Genomic DNA, 17951 nt, shown 5'->3' with positions numbered 1-17951 from the left:
TAGTCAGTTTCAGCACTACTTATATCATTTAATTTATTCACTCACTAGGATTTTCGGCGACACGCATAAGTGGAAGTCTCCCCAATTTTTCTATTCTTCTCTCATTTTGTGCTCATTGATTACCCGTGAAACCCTGCAAAAGTTAAATTATTGTCGAAGGAATTCGGTGAGCATGTGCATTTACATCAACGATCAAAGTCCTACATGAGTTCCTACAAAGTAAACCATCAATTCGAATCGCCCTTTTTCTTGATTTTAACAAATTTTTGTATTTTTACAGAGTCAAGGATTGCTGATGATAAAGCAGTCAGACATGATGATCAATTTGCGTTGGCCAAATGCAACAACATTTTTGATACTCAAAGGAATCTACTGTGCAAATTGAACCTCTTACTCTATTCACGTCAATTTTAAATCTGTCAATTTCAAATGAATCCATTCATAGAGCCTCAGCTAGCTGGTGTGGAACGCTACCGGCTCCAAGATCCGAATCACGATACTTTTTGAATATCGTTTTCCAGTTGACCCGATGCTTTTGAATGACTAGATGCCTTGATATTTTGGGAAATGTTTACTATTTTTATAGAATCCTCCAATTAATATTCGTATCAGAGCTATTGTAAATGATCTTTCTTCATTCAATTGAATTTAAACAAAAGCTGTTCTAATCTAGTTTCTGATTGATGTCCTTATTTCACCACCAATAATTACACTGCGAAAGTATCTTGCTTAGTTGCGTTTGATTAATTACGATGAGCAGTCTTAAGAACGTTAGACATCGAAATCAGAAAATCGCTCTTCTGATCATAAAAAAAATACTTGAAGCGCGTATTGTAAAATTATGGTATTGAGTTAAAATAGAATATGAAATGAAATAGTAAGATTTAAAAATCACAGATTTGGCTGCATTGAAGCTCATTTAATGTCTCCAATCAAGAACGGATCTAAGAAGATTTTCTCGATGGGGATTTTAAGAAAATTGAAATTTCGTCGCTTTTTTTGAGTAGATCAAAAAGATTTTCCGGACTCCTCTATTTTGCCTAAATGTTGTGCGCCGCATGCAAATTTTCGCTCTCTCCCTCGAATTATTATACTGGCGCCGAAGACGCTTTAAGAAAATTTTTAGGGTCCTTCGACTTGAATGGGTCATGAAAGGGTACCACAGGGTGACCCGTTGTGTGGTAAGGTAGTCGAATTCTTAAAAAAAAGCCGTGCTCCCACCCCGCCTAAAACAGCTCCGTTTTCAAATGATGGTTAGATTTCAGAGGCGCAAAGGATCTTCAACGCACTTGCTGTGCAGAAATAAGCGGGGGGTTTTTGCCCTAATTTTCTTCGCGCGTTTATTACGATCAGCTGAATTTCTTGTATATATTTTTAAGAGTAATGAACGTAGTGAAGACTCGTATATAGGTTTTGCTGATTTTTTTTCAAGAAAAGTTTTATAAGTCTCTAATAACTACAGATGTGCATTCATACATATTGATGCGTTTATGAATGTACTTAAGTATAAATGCATTTGTGTTCAATTGAATTTCATCTGCTGAAAGTGACGTAAATAGCACTCTCCAAATACGAAAGTGGAAATGGCGCGTAAAATTATGAACGATTTCTAGTTTCGAATTTAATTTTAAGATTTACAGCGGAATAAAAACTTTACCTAGTGATCCAGTTGTCTCTTGTTGGGTTCATCTTATCAAAAAAGTGCTAATCATTAATTGTTCCAGAAATTCAAAGATTCAAAGGGTATCTATTTTGTTTTTTGAAATTCGAAAGGGAGATTTTTTCAGCTAAGTCAGTGATTTTTTGTTGACTTGAGTTCATTACTCTTTTCCAATCTTCGATTGGCTATGTTTCAGTTCAGTTCTTATTCTGCATATTTTACTACGTGATAACGTCCAACGTCCCTGCCTGGAAAGGTTCTGGTATCGAATCCGTTCAATACTTGGTATTCGTGCAAACTGGAAATTTTGCGCTGGAAAAAATTGTCGGCCCATCTATCTATATCTATCTATCTATACTATATTTAAATGCGAGTGACAGCTATCTCCCATGTTTAGGAATAATAATTTTGCATGTTTAACAAATGAATTTTTCATGTTTAAGCTATAGCATATATTGCAGTGCTTAAGAAAATTAAGAAAATTTTTCAATTAGCTTTCCGCTAAGTCATTAATTTTTCAGTTATTTTTTTCGAGGCCAAATTAAGTCTGTCTGTCAATCTGTCTGTATACCTTCTCTTTTAATTAATTTGATTATATCTGTCTACCCGTATCCTAATTTTTAAACTTTCTTCTATCTTCTATTATATATTTAAAGGCAAGGCTTCACTATCTCGCCATATTTAATAATAATAAAAAAAATATATTCAACGTATTGTTTTGCGCGTTTAACAAATGAATTATTTCAAGTGTAAGCTATATCGTATATTGCAATAGTTAAGTTTTTTTATGAAAGCAGTGAAGACATAGTTAGGTCGTGTTTTATCCGACCACAGAAAGCTGGGAGGAACCTTGTTTTCGGGTGTTCAAGTTTTTTTTTCTACTGTTTCTTTTCCAAAAAAGTATCGGGTACCACACATCATTGTTGGAAGAGATCAAGTGATGCATCATTTGAAAGCCCTTGCATGATTCGAACCTTCTTCAAAAGTTTATTAAAAAACATCCTCAATGTAATGAAAATCTGGAGCAGGCTTGTAAAACAGGCTTAAAATACGCCAATCAGACGAAAAACCTGCACCAGGCTTGTAGAGCAGGCTTATTATACGCAAATGAGACGAAAAAACGTAGCTCCTCAAGGAACAAGTTTTGAAGCTTCTTTTTAGCGCTTATTTCATAAAAGAAATTCTTCGGAATTAGAAATAATACAAAACTTTTTTTAAATTTAATATTTATAGAAATTTTTTTTAATTATGCGTATTCTCTAGGCTTTTATTCTTATCCGCTCATAGCCTAATGTCACAAAAAATTATTGCAATCTGCAAAAATAAATAGAAGTTTTTTTTGTGGCCAGAACTTTGTGAAACTTGCATAGCAACCGTCTATAATTTGTGCTACTTGCATAGCAACCGTCTATCCTTGAGCAAATCAGAAAATTAAAAGCACTCATGAGCCCATTTGTTTAATGAAATGTAAATTGCACTCTGCAGTCAGAGTTGCATGAAAAAACGTGTATCAGTTTTAGTTTGTAGCAGGATTTGATTAAAAGTCATGAACACAGTGAATGTTTTTTTTACCAGTTTTGGTGAATTTGTTCAGCCTCACTTTTATTTTATAGCAGTTGGACTTTTAATTTCTTGTTTAGTTCAGTTCATGTCCTGTGTTAAAAGGAACACAAAATCCACTATCGAACAGCAAAAGTATAAAGATAGCGAAATACATGATCGTCTTTTAATTTTGAAAATGCATTTTAATTATCAGATTTCCCAGCGAAATAGAAATTTTACCTATTAATCCGGTTCTCTCAAGTTGGATTATTTTTATCAAGAAAAGTGTGACTTATAAATTTTTCTCGAATTTTGAAGAGCTTTGATGCATTTGTTTTTTATTTGAAATTCTGTTGAAGTTTTTCCAAAAAAAATCTTTTTTTCTGTATTTTTGCTTTCATGACTCCTTTCTGACTAGTCAAGTTTTTCAACTGATAAATCTAAAAAGAAACTATTGCGAAGGTGTCCAAAAATGAAGAGTTTTGAAAAACAACCATTCTCAAGGTGATCAATTTTTCTTTGAAATCGATTAGATCTCCTTAAAAGTCAGTCATTTTTGTGGTTGCCTACATTTTTCCCTTACTCTTCTGCTTGTCTGTTTGTTTTGTGTTATGGTTCGTACCATCCTTATTCTTGAATTTTTGAAAGTTGTTTTTATCGTTATTCTTGAATTTAAAATTATTCTCATTTGAAAACATAAAAGGTTATTGGAACGGAATATCTTCATACAAAAGCCAATCATCGCTTTTTACTTAATGCAAGCGAATTTTTGTGTTAAATAGCCAGTTTTTGTCTTGGAATTTAAGTTGATAGTTTTTTTAAACTTGCGAGAGCAAGTTTCTTTTAATGGGGTCTTTGTTTCCCGTGATTAATTTTTCTTTTAAATCTTACTTGCTTTTCTTGCTTGCTTTATTATTGAACCTTAAAAACTTCCAGGCTCATTCCCAATTGTCCTAGAGGTAACGTAGTTGCCTTTGCTTCGTAAGGTCTGGCGTTCGAGACACGGTTGGATCCTGTTTTGTTTCACAATGAATTTTCCGGTAAAAACTGAATTGTCGGACTTTCGTTTGTCTGCTCAAGTTTTGCCGACTCAGTTAACACATCACGAATTTTTCTCGTGCTGTAAGTGATTTTCCTTACTGCTGCAAATTCATCGCGTATAGCCGATTTGCCTCTGTGTGATCATTGTTCTTGATACCATCTTGCTTTTTTAAATATAAAAAAGAAATAAAAGCGTCAGCTCAAAAAATTACAGTTTTTCAAATATATTTTGGAGTATCGGAATTGAATACTTAAGCCCTTCTTAACGGCTTTCTCTTCAAAGTTTCGTATGCTTGCAGAAGTAAATGCATTTAACACCGTGCTAACATTTTTCACATAAAAATCGTTTTCACAGGACTTATCTCTTTAAGGACTCCCATCTCTGTTGCAATTTAACTGCAACCAGACGTAACTGGAGCATGTCTGCATTTTTGAATACTATTTGTTCTATTCGGAATTGGTTTGTTTTAAAATTAAATGTAAATTAAGTTGTAAAATTATCAACTCCAAGTTCCGGATTGTTTGTGTCTCGCTGGAGTTTTAGTCGCCTCAAATTGCTTTGTTTCGAGGGTGGCAACTGATCCTTTTGATTGTGTGCTTCGAAAGGACATATTAGATTATGGTTTCGGAATCGCTCGTGATGCGATTTGTAAGTAGAGCCTGTGTTATTAATTTATCATGGCTTAGTTAATATAAATAATTAACTTTCAGGATTGGCACCCGGGTCATTAATTCAAAAAAACATTGGCCATCCAAATGACGTGATTTTGAATTCCAAGTGATCATTTTTGAGTTTTTGACAATTATAACTGTGTAAGATATTATTCTCATGATTTTATGTTTATCTGCTTCCTTTTTTTGTCCATTTGTTTTTAAACACGAATTGCAGTTTGGTGCAAACCGAGAGTGGTTTTAGGGCGGAAAACACCGTCAGCCTTAATTACTATTTTATAACATCCGTTTTAAAATTCAACTGCTCCTTTGGTGCCAGTATACGCCACTTTTGAGGAGGCGTAAGTTGCGCGTTAAAAATGGTTAAAATAAAAAATATTTAAGTTAAAAATTGTTCAAAATTACCCGTTTTTTGTAGTTTACAGCTACAGAAATTTCTGAAAAAAAGTTTTTGTTGCTTTTTCTCTCAAATTTGCCTGCGCCGCCTGATTGTTATGGTTGAGCCCAGTTGGTCAAATTTTAAATCGTACCTTGTCTATTTCATTGTTCCAAAACTGGCGATTATCCCAGCGAATCGTTTTTAGTTTGATAGCATTTGCTCATTTAACTGCCGTGAAAGCGCTTCTTAATAATCAGAGAGCATTGGCATTTAACTTGCGTTGTTTGCTTTTTTATCTCTAACTTACATTTAACATGGACTAAATCCGATTTTCGTTTTTCAGATGGAAATTTTATTGCCCACTTTATAATAACTAAAGCTGACTGTGTCTGTATGTTTATTTCATCATGATGTAGCAAATAATTCGAAGAATAAATTATGTGGAACCGAAACAGCAGGGTTCCTGGCTCAGTTCAGCCAGTATATGGCGCCCAGCATCCACCGCTGGGTCTCAGCCAAAGCACTGGAACATCTTCTCCCGCCAAAAACCAGAAAGCCAAGAACTTCGACGAATTCCAACAACGCACTCACGATGCATGGGAGTTTTCGAACGACGACCTCACGGCTCTTGGTTTGGGAAAAGTATTTCAAGATGTAGCAGAGAGTACGGCGAATTCAGTGATCGAAAACCACAAAAAGATCAACAAAACTGGTTTCAGTTCCAGTCCGACAAATGCTGCCAACAATGGAAGTAGTCGCCAACAAAGTAAAGCCCGCCAGGAGTTTGACCCCGACGTACCGGAAACATATCCGAGACCGAACTCTCGAGAAAGAGACAAGAACGAAAGAGAGGCAATCAAATTGAGAAAGTTTGAAGAAGTTCTGAGCGAAGATCCAATAAATATAGAGAAACTCAGAGCGCTGTGCTGGAATGGTATCCCAATCAAGTTGCGACCGATTTCGTGGCGTCTTCTAACAGGCTACCTGCCAACAAGTAAAAGTAGACAGAAAGAAACTTTAGAGAGAAAACGGAAAGAGTATTTTTTATTCGTGGACAAAATTTTCAATGGCACAACTGATTTCAACCAGGATACGTATCGTCAGATCAAAATTGACATTCCTAGAACAAAGCCGTTGATCCCTCTGTTTCAAAAACCTCAAATCCAACTCATGTTTGAACGAATTCTCTACATATGGTCCATAAGACATCCAGCAAGTGGTTATGTGCAGGGAATAAATGACCTCGTAGTGCCATTCTTCACTGTATTCCTCTCAGAAGTCAATGGGTACAAGTACGTAGATGACTTAGACATTTCGGAACTAAAGGAGGAGCATCTTAGAAGCATAGAGGCGGATGCTTTCTGGTGTCTGACTAAACTACTGGATGGTATTCAGGATAACTACACGTTTGCCCAGCCAGGAATTCAGAGCAAAGTGTCAGCATTGAAAGACCTCATGAAGCGAATAGATTGTGGTCTTCACGAGCATTTGGAGGATTTGGAAGTGGAATATCTGCAGTTCGCTTTCAGATGGATGAACAATTTGCTCATGCGTGAAATACCACTCCAGTGCTCTATCCGTCTATGGGACACCTATCAGTCTGAGCCAGAAGGCTTTTCCAATTTCCATCTCTACGTATGTGCTGCTTTTCTCAAGTACTGGTCCCGTGAGTTAAAAGAGGAAAAAGATTTTCAAGGCGTGCTTTTGAAATTGCAGAACCTACCGACATACCACTGGCGCGACAATGAAATCAACCAGATACTGGCTCAGGCGTACGAATTAAAGTGTATGTTTGCGGATGCTCCGAGTCACTTACAGAACAACAGCAGTTGATCCACAAGACGTCTCGATTTGCAACCTTGCCCTGTTAATAGATAAGCGCCCAATTCGCGACGCTCTGTCAAAGAATCAGCGCTCTACTATTGACATATTTGTCAGTTATGAAGTTATAGACTAATTTTGTTCAATTACAACTGCTAGTTAATGTCAGAGTTTCGTTGTCCGTTTTTGATCATTTCCCCCGATATAAAATATTATTCAATAGTAATTTTTGATGTTATATTGTCAGCCCGCAGTAGTTTACTATTGTATCTACTTAATAATTGTAAGATATATTAGATTGGGTTCTTATAATTGCTTTAGAAAAGTATGGTATATATTTGAAACTTGAAGGTCCCTCAATCATCTTGTTTTGAAACGAGTTATTTATTTACACAATATCAGAACAAACAGTTGGTTAGATTACAATTAATTAATCTCATAGTTTGTCTCAATAGTTCAACCGTGTCCTGTCTTTTTCAGATTTTATTCATTTAAATCATGTCGCTCTACCCGACTCTCGAAGACATGAAGGTGTCTAAAATGGAACAGGTATGTCCCAATCCCAAAGTTCTTACTACGCTCATTTATAAAAGAAAAATAAAAAAGCACCTCTATAATAAGGGTATAGTTATCTATGCAAATTATATAAAAAGGAAGTTTTTGTGCGTGTTTGTCTGTGCCTGAACTTCTTTCAGGATAATAATCGCATGACTGTGAAATCTTAAGTGTATGTGCACATTAATGTAAGAGGTGCTATGGGCTTTTTGAAATTTTGCCAAAAATCAGTTAAAAAAGGAATGGTGAAAATGGAGTTACGTGTCTTCTTCCTGTATTTTGCGGTTCATTTCCCTCAAGTGTTTTTTTATTTGAGCGCGTGCTTTTTTATAATAATTTGATTTATTTTCAATTAAACCCCGATAATCAATGTTACTGAAAGTTTCTGCAACATATTAATGAGATACTTGTTGAACTTCGAGATACCAGAACTTTTTTATTATTTATCATTTTGACTGTGTAACATGTACTCCAACCACACTTCTTTCCTATCACCGATGTTTGTATTCTTTTCTACAGGGTTGCGAATGTTTAAAACATGTTTAGGCAAAAAACACATTTTAAAACAGAACATAAAAAAGCAGCGTTTTTTATTTGGAAACTTTTATCGCAAAAAAACTAGCATTGTCTGGGAATCGAAGCGCTGCAATAGGGGTGTTAGTCGCCTTCCCTTATTGAGTCGGCTCAATCTCTACAATGCGACACCGGATCATCTTAAACATTTTGTAGCAAAAAGAAAAAAGATGATTAACTGACTCATGTTTTTCTATTAGATCATCGGTATGAGGGAAGAAAATTAGAACTGAACGAACTGTAAAAACAACAATAAAACATGTTTTTTATAAAATAAACGCTGTTTAATTGATTTTTTAATAAGGAACGATTTTTTCCCAACTTTGCGTTCCTACAACCGATATTCTAGGAAAACTTGAATTTTTGTACTATCGGTTCTCTGCTTTTTTTAAGATTCGATGAACGTAGTTCAGATTCTTATATATGATTTTTCAAGTTTTTTTCTGAAGGAAAACCCTTTTAATTTGTTCGGGCTCAAATTTACTTTATCGCGGTTTGACTTCTGATTTCTTTTTAAGCGCAAAGGAAGGTAAACTCGGCTATCGAACAGCGAAATTTTAACGACCACGAAATTTGTGATCGACTTCTAATTTCGAAAATTAAACTAATTACCAGATTTTCAAGCGAATTGAATATTTTGATACAGTTTTCGCAAATTGTGTTCAAGTTGTCAAAACACTGTCAATCATAAAAGTTGAGATTTTTTCAAAAAAAATTAAGTATTTTTTTTTGTTTTACTTGCGTTCATTGACTCTTTCCTAACTGTCTGTGTTTTAGCTTTTGTGACCATGCTTTCTAAAAGTACCAGGGATTTATCACTACTTTTGAGTGCTGTAGCTAACGTTTGTAAAAATGCAGTTTCAAGATATTGTATAATTTTCGATTTTTTTACTTTATAGGTTCTTTGGCTTAGATGTCTTGATGTATGTTGATTGGCTTAGTTGTCTCAAAATAGGTTGCATAAAAAGCGGCAATGCATTTTGATGAGATTTTGTGCCTCCATAGACGGCCGTCTACCCAAGCATTGTCTGCCTAGTTAACGCTCGATAAACGCTCGAAAATTTCAGTGCTAATTTAATACCCAGCATTGCGTCTTACGACTAGTTTTCTTCAAATTACATGTGGTCGGCTTAGTTGCAGCTCGGTTATGTTTCTGAATGCTCATTTATCGTGTGATCTTTGACATTGAACGTTTGACATTGAACATCATTCGAGACATACTAATAAAATTTTTGTAGATGTTTTTTCGACGTTTTTCCAAATATTAATTTGACTTCGTGGCTATCGGTTCGTTTTTTATCCGCTAGCTTTCAATTCTGTCTGTAGTAGCAAGTAGTGCTTCTCCGCTTCGCCTCTGTTTTTACTAAGATTCTCTAGTTCTCGAGAAAAAAGCAGTCGTATATTAGAGCTGTCATTGACATTGCGGCTGATCGAGAGTATGTAAAGCATGAGAACTATTCTAATGATTTTTTCTCTGAAGTTTTGACTGATAATTTTGTTCAAGGCACAGTACGTGGCTCCTCCTTCGTACGGCAGTGGCTCTTTTGCATCCGCTCCACTCTACCAGCATGCAATTGCTAGTGCACCTGCTGCCGGCTATGATGCGTCAGCCTACACTTTCAGCATGCACGCACCTCCGTCGTCCTCTTCTGCCGGACAGTCACTCTACCCAACTGTGGATGACTACATGGGACTGAGTCTACAGAGTTACAGGAGTCCAGCTGCGCCAGCTGTTAGTATGGATTCTATCCCGTTTTGGGTTCTTATTTTGGGAAGAAGAATGTGTTATAAGAATTTTTAAATAGTTTATTTACACACGGGTAAGCAACAAGGTGTCGAACTAACCGCACTAGGCCCAAGTTGTAAAAATTCAGTACAAATCATAACTACTCTCTGATTTTGACTTTATCGCGTGTGGAAAATTACAATCGAGTTTTTAAATCTCCTTTTGAAATCGAACTTTGGAATGTCTTCTCAGCCATCGAGTCTGTCTGTGTAAAGTAAGTTCAATTGATGTTTCAGTCTGGACAAGTGAGTGAGAGAATGGAGTACTCCAGGGCACCAGTGTCCTCGCAGAATGTCCAGGGCATCAAGAGAGCCCTCATTCGGCCAGGTGTTTCGGAGGTTACTCTGTGCCACGACAACAAAGGAACTGTCGGACTCAAGTTCCGAGACCTCAACAAGGTACAGACTTCGAGAGGTTTGAATCGAATTAGAACTTCTTTAGAAGATACAACAGATTAATTAATTAAGCTTTGCGATTGGCAACTGTTATCAAATCAGAATATAGACCTTCTTTTCTGTTAACAACTTGAATAACAAAACAATTAGAATCATTATGAAAATTCAAAATTAACTACGGACAACTAGTAACTACTGGTAAATGCCATATCTAGAACTCCATCTACTGTATTTAGAATCTTTGTACATGTGGGCTTAAGCGTGTTTCGTTACCCTTGCGATAAGCAAGCGTATTGCAATCGGAAACCAGACTTTTTTCCCCATATATAACTTTTTTCAGTGGACTCATCTAGACTCATTTCCTGGAAGCTTCTTTTAGCCACAATTTTGCCGCATTTTGTGCATGCTAGCATTATAATTATCTTACTGTTCGAAATATGCTTTTTCTGTTGGTTATAATTTTTCTAACTCGATTTGTTAATTTTTTCTTTTCCTTTTTTCTGCTTGATAGGTTGCGGCTTACATTATTTCCGCTTAGTGGCCTTATATTGCGTCGTTTGACGAGCGAATATTTTTTTTTGCGTGAGTGTCTGTGATTTGAGAGTGAAGGGGACTTAATAACTTTTTTAAGTCTTAAATTTTTGTCCCTGTTTTTCGGCTCAATAGGTTTCGCCCTCTTTTTTGGCTTAGTGGCCTCATATTGTTTCTTTTGACGAGCAAATAAAGTTTTTTGCATGAGTGTGCCTTTTGACGGTTAGGGGGACTTGAAACTTTTTTATTTCGGCTCTTTTATTTTTTTCCGACTTAATAGGTTTCGGCCTATAGTATATCGTCTGAGTGGTCTCATATGTTTTCATTTGGCGAGCGAATAAAATTTGTGTGCGAGTGTGTTTTGAGGTCTAGGGAATTTCTAGGGGTCTTGAGTCTCGTTGATTTTTCTTCGGCCCAAAGGGTTTCTGCTCAGGTATCTTCGGCTTTGTTACCGCTTGACAAATTTTCTTGCGGTGCATATTTTCACATTTTATTGTATAGGCATGTTTAGTTCAAAAAGTAACTTTTTCATTTTGATGCATCTAGTTTTTTTTCGACATTTTCGATTTAGCGGCTTTCGTGTTTTGTATCGCAAATAGCGCGAAGTTTAATTTCGCCTCTGTGTGTATTAGTATGGCTATTCTTTTTTCTAACTTAAGTCGAAAATAGTAGTGCTACTTTTGATGGCTTTATTTAAAGCTGGCTACATTGACCGTGTGATAGCATGTGCTTTGACATTCGGTTATTATTTTCGATTCTTATTAATTTAACACAGATGATTTCAAATTAACTCTGTTTCGAACAACAGTATATTTGTATTTGATGTTACTTTTGTTGCATCGCATTAGCAGTTTATTATCATATTTAGCTGCTCTTTTTTTTGGCTTGTGTTGGTATTTATTAAGGGAGGTGGCGCAGTTGCTAAGAGAGGGAACTCTAAATCTCCTGGTCGTAAGATCGAATCCGACGCAGCAAGAGTTATCTTTAAGGCTGATTTTTACCTTTTCTTATTTGAATAGCTCTCTTGTCGTTTTCTCGCGAGTGTTTGCAAAGCGCACCTTCGCTTCTGTGTAGATTTTCGGTTTCGTTTTTTGCTGATGATTTTTCGACTTCATGGTTGTGCTTAAGCTCTGTCGGTTTAGTTTCCGAGTTATGTATACCGTCATTCATGCGCTACATATATAGCACTTGTGGATCCTATCTGGGCAGTACATGTTTTTTTCAATAAAATTTTCAATAAAATTATTTCGGTTGATTGATAGCTTACTGGCAGTCGGCTTTTATTCTGTCGGCTGAATTACCCAATAATTTAATTCCTAAAATTTTCAGTTATACTTTTGAGACCGATGAGACTATTACACTAAATTTTTGAATGCTTAAAATAAACCCCACAAGGTTCTCGCTGAAAAAATTTTAGACATTAAAAAGTGAACAAATTATAAGATTTTCGTTCGTGTTTTTTAGTTTCTTCTCCAATGGTAGCATCGTTCGAAGTCGTCTTTGCTATTTCTTGAGCTTCATGCTGTTTTTATCCTGTATTTGTTGTATCGCAAGAGGTGCGAAGCTCAGCTTTGCGCGTCTGTGCGTATATTGCATCAGGATTAGCTATACGAAATCTAACTGCCCATTAACTAGTACCCCTAGAAACCTTCATGAAAGTGGAGAACGAAATGTGCGTGAACATATTGATCGTGATATGATCTCAAGAATATAAGTTTTTTCGATATTCAGGGAACCTGAAAATTGAGAACCTAATATTACTACTCAAATCACGTCTGATCTTTGCAACCAAAGTTTTATGAGGTCATGTTTAATTAATAGTTTGTATTTTAATTTTGAGTAAATCGTATTCAGGTTAAGTGTGGTTGTTTTAGGGTGTGTTTGTGCAGTTTGTTGCGGAAGATAGTCCGGCTGCCATGGCGGGGGTGAGGTTTGGAGATCAGCTGCTCACAGTGAATGACGAGGTGGTGGCTGGATACTCGGCCGACAAAGTGCACAAACTCATTAAGAAGGCCGGTCCCAATAACATCCGATTGGCTATGCGCGACAGGTACTTACTTAATTAATTCTGGATTCATTAGGCGTTTAAGCCCGCTCATGTTTTATATTCCAAGCAGAAAAACTCATCTGTTTGTTTTAATTATTTTGTTGAAAGTACTTATTTCTTGTGCTTAGGTATTTGATCTTTACCCGAAATATAGTCGTCCTTGATCCAAGGTAATTTAGGATAGAGTCGCTGGGCGGTTTGATTTGATGTGACGTTGCAGATTTGAAATTCAATAATTTTTTAACGAATTGTTTCGAACCTCGGATGTTCCAAGCCCAGTCGTGTGTTGCATTAAGTGTTGCGAAATTGAAATTAGGGTAAATGATGGTTTCAATGGATTTATAAACTGACTCAGTGTTTTTCATTGCTCAATTATTTTTAGACCATTTGAGCGCATTATAACCCTAACGAAGGACTCCGGAGGACTGACTGGGTTCGGTTTCACAGACGGGAAGATTGTGAGTATCTTGAAGGAGTCGAGTGCCGCGAGGAACGGGGTGGTGACTGACCATCAGCTGGTTGAAGTGGACGGACGCAATGTTATTGGACTGAAGGACAAAATAATCACCAAGTATATTGAGGAGGCAGGACCCGTTGTCACGCTCACTCTAATGCCCTCGGAAATATATGATCACATGATCAAAAAGTGAGTGAATTCTCAATGTCTCAATTAAAACTTTGCAATTGGGTTGGCTTGTCGTTGCATATCAGTGCTTCTCTGCCTATAATGGGATAGCTGTTGACAGCTAACTAACATCAATATCTTTTTAAGGGTCGATGAACGTAGTTCAGACTCTCATATTGGTCGTGGTGATTTTTTTTTCGTTTTGTTTTTCAGGTAGTCTTAAGAATTGTTCAGGCTCAAATTTACTTTTAGCGGTTTGAATTTTGATTTTTTTTCAAGTTCAGTTCATATCCTTTCTTAAAAGGTAGGCAGACTCCTTTATCGAGTAGCAAAATTGTAAAGTTCTCGAAAAACGTGATCGAATTCTAGCGTCGAAAGTTTGTTTATCAGATTTCTCGACGAAACACAAATTGTACCTATTGTGATTCAGTTCTCTCAAACTGGTGAATTTTTATCAAAAAAAGTGTGACTCATAAATTGTTCTAGAAATTTAAAGAGCTTCAAGGCCATCTATTTTTGTCTTTGAAATTGGATAGTAGAAATCAGTATTTTTTTTCTGTTTACTTGTGTTCATTGACTCTTTTTCCAACTCTCTGTTGGCTGTGTTCATATCATTAAAACGACGAGCCATTAATTTCTTTATGTCTAATGGGAAGGTAAAGTTGATCGCTGCGAAAAAATGATCGCGATAGCAATGAAAATTTCGCTGTTTGCATTTGCGAGAGCATGCGTTTTGTAAATAGGTACGTTAATTGTTCCCGTGCGAAGAACTTAGTGATTAATCTTACACGTGTTTTGAATTTCTTTAGTATGTGTAATGAACGTAGCGAGTACTTCTAAATAGGTTTTGGTGATTTTTTCCATGAAAAGTCTTGACACTAGCGTCAGCTTAGTGTATTATTTACACAAGCAAAGAACTTTTTTCCTACCTAAGTCGCAAATATTAGTGTTCATTTTGAAATTGTTCGTTTTGATCAGCCGATTTTTTTTACTAATTCGAGGTTTATTTCTATGTTTTCTTACTGCACTTTCTAGAGCTGCCTTTTGTCGTGTTCTCGCTAGTGTTTGCGAAGCGAAGCTTCGCCTCTTTGTAAAATTTGCTCTCGCTGTTTTGATTTTTCGCTGTTTGACTTGTCATTTTTTTTCAAGTTCAGTGCACATTCTTTATTAAAAGGAAGGCGAATTCCACCATCTAACAGCGAAAACGTAAAGGTCAGGAAAAACGTGATTGAATTCTATCTTCGAAAAAAGAAATTGATTATCAAATTATCCAGCGAAATAAAATTTTTTCCTTTTGATCCAATTTTCTCAAATTGGGCTAATTTTATCCAATAAGTGTCAGTCATGATTTGTTCTACAAACTCAAAGAGCTTTAAGGCCATTCCTGTCTTGAAATTCAAAAGTTGAAGGTTTTGCAAAACACAAGTCAGGTTGTTTTCCGGCTTTGTGTTCTTAACTTTTTTCTAACTGTCAGTTGGCTATGTTAAAAAAATTCAAATTTCATGAACCAATCTGGGTATATGACGTAGATTGCATGCTCGAAGATAAAGGCCAGGATTTCGAGTCCGGTCAGAAACTGTTTGTTTTGTAAACTTAATGTTTTTTTTGGCGTTTTTCGAACTACTGTCTGTCTGTTTATTCTTGTCGGCTGTTTCCGTCGCACGATTTTTTTTCAAAATTCTGATCTTTTCAAACGTACCGAATGATAAAATGTAACTTGCGATGTGTGAAGTTTTTTGCGTTCTTAGTTTTTAAGAGCTTTTTTCTTTCTTATTTAGTTTTTTTAACAAAATTTTTTCTTGCAAAATAACTTTCTGTATTTTTCCAAGCTTTTTTTGTAAGTTATGCACTGAGCTTCGTTCCAGTTGCACCGATAGCAAAAAAAAGAACTGAAAGACTAATCAGTGTCCATTTGATAACAGGTTTTTGCTTGGAAACTTTTTAGGAAAATTTAAGAGCCAACATTGATTTTCATTTTCCAGGTTTTTTTAAATATTGTCTTACCTGTTTTTGCTCTTTCTTCAAGCTACCCCCATCTTCTCTGCAATTTCATCTTTGAAATTTTTTTGAGTGTTGTTTCTGATTTTTATGCGATTTTAAAAAAATCACTTAAAAATAACAATATTTAAAAAAAGAGTTCGTTATTGTTCTCACTTGTAATCTTTCTCCATTGTCGATTTCATCCAAAATTTTGCAATAGAATATATGTCAATTAATGTGTTATTAACGGTTGCGATTAGCGTTATCAAATTGGAATATAGTCTTTTTCGGGCTACCAACTAGTTTAACAAAATCATTGAATCATTTGAGCATCAATTCTACACATAGTCCTTTCAGTTGTCTGCTTATGTTTTGTCGGCTTAGTTTCGAATTTTCTACCTTTCTTGTGCTATGAGATAACTTTATTGTAAATAAAAATGTCTTTGATTGTTTCATTACCCTTGCAATAAGATTGTTTTATATTGCAATCTGGTACTAGACATTTTTCCAGTAGACAGCTATTCACAGAATGGTCTAAGTAGGAAATGGTAAATTTAGGTTCAGTTCTTAATAAATTCTAACTTCTTAACGTCTCCGGTACATTTGGTCTGGAGGTAACGAATACGCCTGGGACGGCAAAGAATGATCGAGCTCGTTTTTTTTTTCAAACGGAAAAATCCCGTTTCAAAAAAATTATCGGCTCATGATTTGTCTGCTTATGTTTGTCGGCGTATTTATATCGTAGATTTGTTTTTTCTGTGCGCAATTTACATTGTAGGTTTTTTTCAGTGTTTTGATTTACTTCGGCTATTTGTAATTCCTTGGCTTCATGTTTTTTCGCTGAAAACTTTTTCTTCCCAATTAATTTCAACATGTAATTTGTCGGCTTAGTGACCTAATGATAATTCGTTTCACTCGATACGTAGTTTTTCTGATCGCCTCTGGATCGCACAAGAAATAAATCGATAGCGAAATTATAGTTCAAAGTTTTCATGACAACAAGTTTTCTCTGCTTTTTTTTCGGCTTGATTGGTTTCGGTCTATAGTTTATCGGCTTAATTTTTTTGAATTGTTTTTCGGTCTATATTTTTGTCTTAGGGGTCTCATATTGTTTCATTTCACGAGCAAATAAAGTATTGTGTTTGTGTGTAATTTGAGGGAAAAGGGGACTTGTTAGCTTTTTATAAGCCTTGGTCTTGTTGATTTTTTTCGGCTTGTAGGGTTTCTGCTAAGGTATTTTCGGCATTTTTACCGCTTGGTTAAATTTCTTCTGATGCTAATTTTTCGATTGCTTTGTCGTGCAGCATGTTTTTGTTTCAAAACCAGCCTGATTCATTTTGATTGATCTAGTTTTTTCCATTTTGAGTTTTTTACGACGTAGCGGCTTTCTTGCTTTGTATCGCAAGTGGTGCGAAGCGCAGCTTCGCCTCTGTATCATATTGTTTTCAGTTCGGCTTTGCGAAAGTTCGGCTTGATTTTGTGTTGATGTATTTTTAACATGCTTTTTTGTATCCCAAGTGGCGTGAAGTTTCGCCTCTGTGAATATATATTTTTTCGCTGCTTACGCTTTTTGAGTACCATTTAGTTCCATAATCTTGCTCAAGTGAATTGAGATGTATAATAATGCAGATCTAGACTTGGATTTCACTTCTATGGATTATTTCAGAATCGGATCTTTGATCAAATCGATGGATCACTCAGAACCCTCTTGTTGAGTTTGACTTGAAGATGATTGAGTGACAGGAACGAAAGGGACATGGCGACTTCGAGTCAAACGAATAATTCCTTCAGTCTTCTTTGGATATTCCCTGTTCAGTCGAATTTCAAGTAACAATTCGACCTTGTTATATTAGAGCTAGCATGCTGTCACATCCTAACTAAGTTAACAATACCAGGGGCGGATCTCTGATTTTTTGAAGGGGTTGATATTTTTCAAAAAAATTGGATGTCTTCAAAAATATTTTGAAATTTTTTCAGAAATGACATTTTAGAACATTATGGACGGTTTTGTCCTCAAAACGAGCACTCTCTCCTTCAAAATTCTGAATATTGGCGCCAAAGATCTTCAAAATGTTGAGAGTCTATCAACCAAAAATGGAAATTGTAAGCTATTACCAAAGGCGAAGGACCCTTTGTTTGGTCAGGGGTTCGAGTCTTCTCAATCCGCTCCTGATTAAATCTGTTGTAGGTAAATTAGATCAGTTCAGAGTTTCTATTTTTATATTCCATCTGACTCTTTCAGCTGTTTGATGAGCACTGCAATCACATCCGAAAATTGGGCTTTAAATTGATCAAAGTAGGGTATCAAAAATTGATATTTAAATAAAGTGTTTTGGAATAAGCA

The 17951-nt window shown here is 35.8% G+C and overlaps 2 protein-coding genes across 2 annotated transcripts; both read left to right on the top strand.

The window, feature by feature from the left end:
• Positions 1-5609: 5609 nt before the first annotated feature.
• LOC134841279 (TBC1 domain family member 22B-like) lies at positions 5610-7465 on the top strand. The gene has a single exon (XM_063857160.1). The coding sequence runs from the start codon at positions 5733-5735 to the stop codon at positions 7125-7127; it is 1395 nt and encodes a 464-aa protein (XP_063713230.1). The 5' UTR covers positions 5610-5732; the 3' UTR covers positions 7128-7465.
• A 56-nt stretch (positions 7466-7521) lies between these two features.
• Positions 7522-17543, top strand: LOC134841985 (syntenin-1-like). Its single transcript, XM_063858114.1, has 6 exons — positions 7522-7664; positions 9748-9975; positions 10266-10427; positions 12830-13005; positions 13385-13648; positions 17274-17543. The coding sequence occupies exons 1-6, from the start codon at positions 7614-7616 to the stop codon at positions 17320-17322; spliced, it is 930 nt and encodes a 309-aa protein (XP_063714184.1). The 5' UTR covers positions 7522-7613; the 3' UTR covers positions 17323-17543.
• The last annotated feature ends 408 nt before the right edge of the window (positions 17544-17951 follow it).

This window comes from Symsagittifera roscoffensis, chromosome 3 (genome assembly GCF_963678635.1).
Source record: "Symsagittifera roscoffensis chromosome 3, txSymRosc1.1, whole genome shotgun sequence".
In the NCBI taxonomy this organism is placed as follows: Eukaryota; Metazoa; Xenacoelomorpha; order Acoela; family Convolutidae; genus Symsagittifera; species Symsagittifera roscoffensis.
The sequence above is the reverse complement of the archived record's forward strand: the minus strand, read 5'-3'. Positions and strand labels throughout refer to the sequence as shown.